The sequence below is a fragment of the Amblyraja radiata genome, chromosome 24 (assembly GCF_010909765.2).
Source record: "Amblyraja radiata isolate CabotCenter1 chromosome 24, sAmbRad1.1.pri, whole genome shotgun sequence".
Taxonomy (NCBI): domain Eukaryota; kingdom Metazoa; phylum Chordata; class Chondrichthyes; order Rajiformes; family Rajidae; genus Amblyraja; species Amblyraja radiata.
In genome coordinates this window covers 27,233,124-27,235,623 of record NC_045979.1, presented here as the reverse complement: position 1 = coordinate 27,235,623, position 2,500 = coordinate 27,233,124, and the positions used below count along the sequence as shown (strand labels likewise).

Sequence of the window (2,500 nt, the reverse complement as noted above, 5' to 3'; positions counted from 1 at the left end):
GAGCCTGAGGGATCAACAACTTTTCTTTTGATCTTTCTCAGCTTCTTCAAATCAAAGCTCTGGTCATGGGCCCTCCCGCTATGCCTGTCATTTTGTTGGCTATGTTGAAGCTTAAATGGTTAGAGGCATTGAACTAAGGAAGCACTAAAGAACTATTGCCATCCCAGTTTGACCGACTTAATGTTCTCTAGCATTAACTCTGCTTCTCTCTCTACAGACACTGCCTGCATTGCTGAATATTTGCAGCAAGCTCTGTTTATAGTTCAGAATTCTAACATCTGCAATGGTATCTCTGAATCAATACAGGGACATTTCCAGTAGACAACACAACTTCTAGACGTGACATGCTTGATGGAAGGTACAATGCTGAAAATGAAATTATTTATAAAATGTTTTTCATTCAGAAAGAAACCCTTGTGTGTGGTCGTGGTGTTGCGAATTTCATTATTTCAGTCCACATCCACAGTAAGAAACAGATTCACACTGGGACCTCTTCACTAGCACACCTGCATGGCCACAGATGGCACAGTTTCATATCATTATATCTGTGATATTTGATTAGAGTTTCTCTCTTACCAGCTCTGCCACCATCCCTGTTCCACAGGGCACATCGAAAACCAGCGCACTGCTTCGATCATCCGGATATACTGAATCGATGGTTTCCACACCATGACTGGGAGCTTGGTAATCCATCACACTCATGTGCTGTAGAGAGAAAGAGATTTTGCTCATGAGGTCCGATGGTTTAAGGATTTTACCCTGTGCAATCTACACCTTAGAGTTAAGGATGGTAGGAGGAGGACTAATCTGGAGGACACAAAGTGCTGGAGTAACTCAGCTGGTCAGGCAGCATCCCGGGAAGACATGCATACATGACATTTTGGAGTCAAGACCATTCTTCAATCTGGAGTATGGAATGGGGTGTCTGAAAACCATGGCGATGTTCGAGCCTGCACCGCCATTCAATATGATCATGGCTGATCATCCAACTCAGTATCCTGTACCTGCCTTCTCTCCATACTCCCTGATTCCTTTAACCACAAGGGCCACATCTAACTCCCTCTTAAATATAGCCAATGAGCTGGCCTCAACTACCTTCTGTGGCAGAGAGTTCCAGAGATTCACCACCCTCTGTGTGAAAAATGTTTTTCTCATCTCGGTCCTAAAGGATTTCCCCTTTATCCTTAAACTGTGACCCCTTGTCCTGGACTTCCCCAACATCGGGAACAATCTTCCTGCATCTAGCCTGTCCAACCCCTTAAGAATTTTGTAAGTTTCTATAAGATCCCCCCTCAATCTCTTAAATTCTAGCGAGTACAAGCCAAGTCTATCCAGTCTTTCTTCATATGAATGTCCTAACATCCCAGCAATCAGTCTGGTGAACCTTCTCTGCACTCCCTCTATGGCAAGAATGTCCTTTCTCAGATTTGGAGACCAAAACTGTACGCAATACTCCAGGTGTGGTCTCACCAAGACCCTGTACAACTGCAGTAGAACCTCCCTGCTCCTATACTCAAATCCTTTTGCTATGAATGCTAACATACCATTCGCTTTCTTAGGTTGATAATATAGATAAATAGGTTGATAAATAGGCTGCCATTCACTGACAATAGACAATAGGTGCAGGACTAAACTAAATATGACTGCACATAGAGGTAGAGAAATTAAGCGGATAACAAGACAATTCAATTGGAGAAAACTTGAGGAAAAAGTTTCCAAAAGCAGGGAATTTTGTTCATCATTGACATTTGTACAAAAGAGTAAACGGCATTATCACGCGGTTCTTGGGGTGGAGAGGGGTGATAGCGGTATAAAGGGGAGGGTAGTGTCTTGTGTTCTGTGTCTTGTGTCTACTGTTTGTGGGTAAGTGTGTCTGTTTAGTGTTCAGCCATGAGCGAATGGCGGTGCGGGCTCGACGGACCTGGTGGTCTACTCTCGCACCTACTTTCTATGTTTCTATGTTTCTATTATAGAGGATACGTGGTGGAGCCGTGGGAACAGTGAATACGTTACCGCACAGTTGGATGGAAAGAATCTTAGCCCTTAAAGTATACACGTTACCTTTTCATAGTTCTCTGCCCAAGAGTTGTAAAAATTAACTTTTTCCTCTGTGTCCATGTCACTGTACAACGTGAGGAGGTTCTTGTTAGCAGCAGCCACATTGATTCCAGCATTATTCATCCTAATACAATAAAATAAAAACAACCCTTGTTGGTAATATCCAGTTATGAGTTATTAAAATGAGATTAGGTGATGCAGCAGTTCTAATGGAGATACAAAGAACTGCAGATGCTGGTTTGCAAAATAAGACACAAAGTGCTGGAGTAGCTCAGTGGGTCAGGAAATTATCTCTTGGGAACATGGATAGGTGACGTTAAGGGTCAAGACCCTTCTTTAGAATTCATGTTCTCCAGAGATGCTGCCTGACCTGCTGAGTTACTCCAGCACTTGGTGTCCAACTTACCCTGCTGCAGTTCAAAGATTGAAACAGCACAGATAC

General features: G+C 43.1%; 1 protein-coding gene across 1 annotated transcript in view; it reads right to left on the bottom strand.

Moving 5' to 3' along the window:
- Positions 1 to 2,500, bottom strand: part of LOC116986930 (methyltransferase-like protein 27) — a 13,949-nt gene that overhangs the window by 4,221 nt on the left and 7,228 nt on the right. The window contains exons 2-3 of the mRNA XM_033042744.1: positions 2,062 to 2,182; positions 577 to 705 (exon numbers count right to left, since the gene is read on the bottom strand). Of these exons, the coding sequence (XP_032898635.1) occupies positions 577 to 705; positions 2,062 to 2,181 (249 nt within the window). The 5' untranslated portion in view covers position 2,182. The remainder of the gene's footprint in view (positions 1 to 576; positions 706 to 2,061; positions 2,183 to 2,500) is intronic.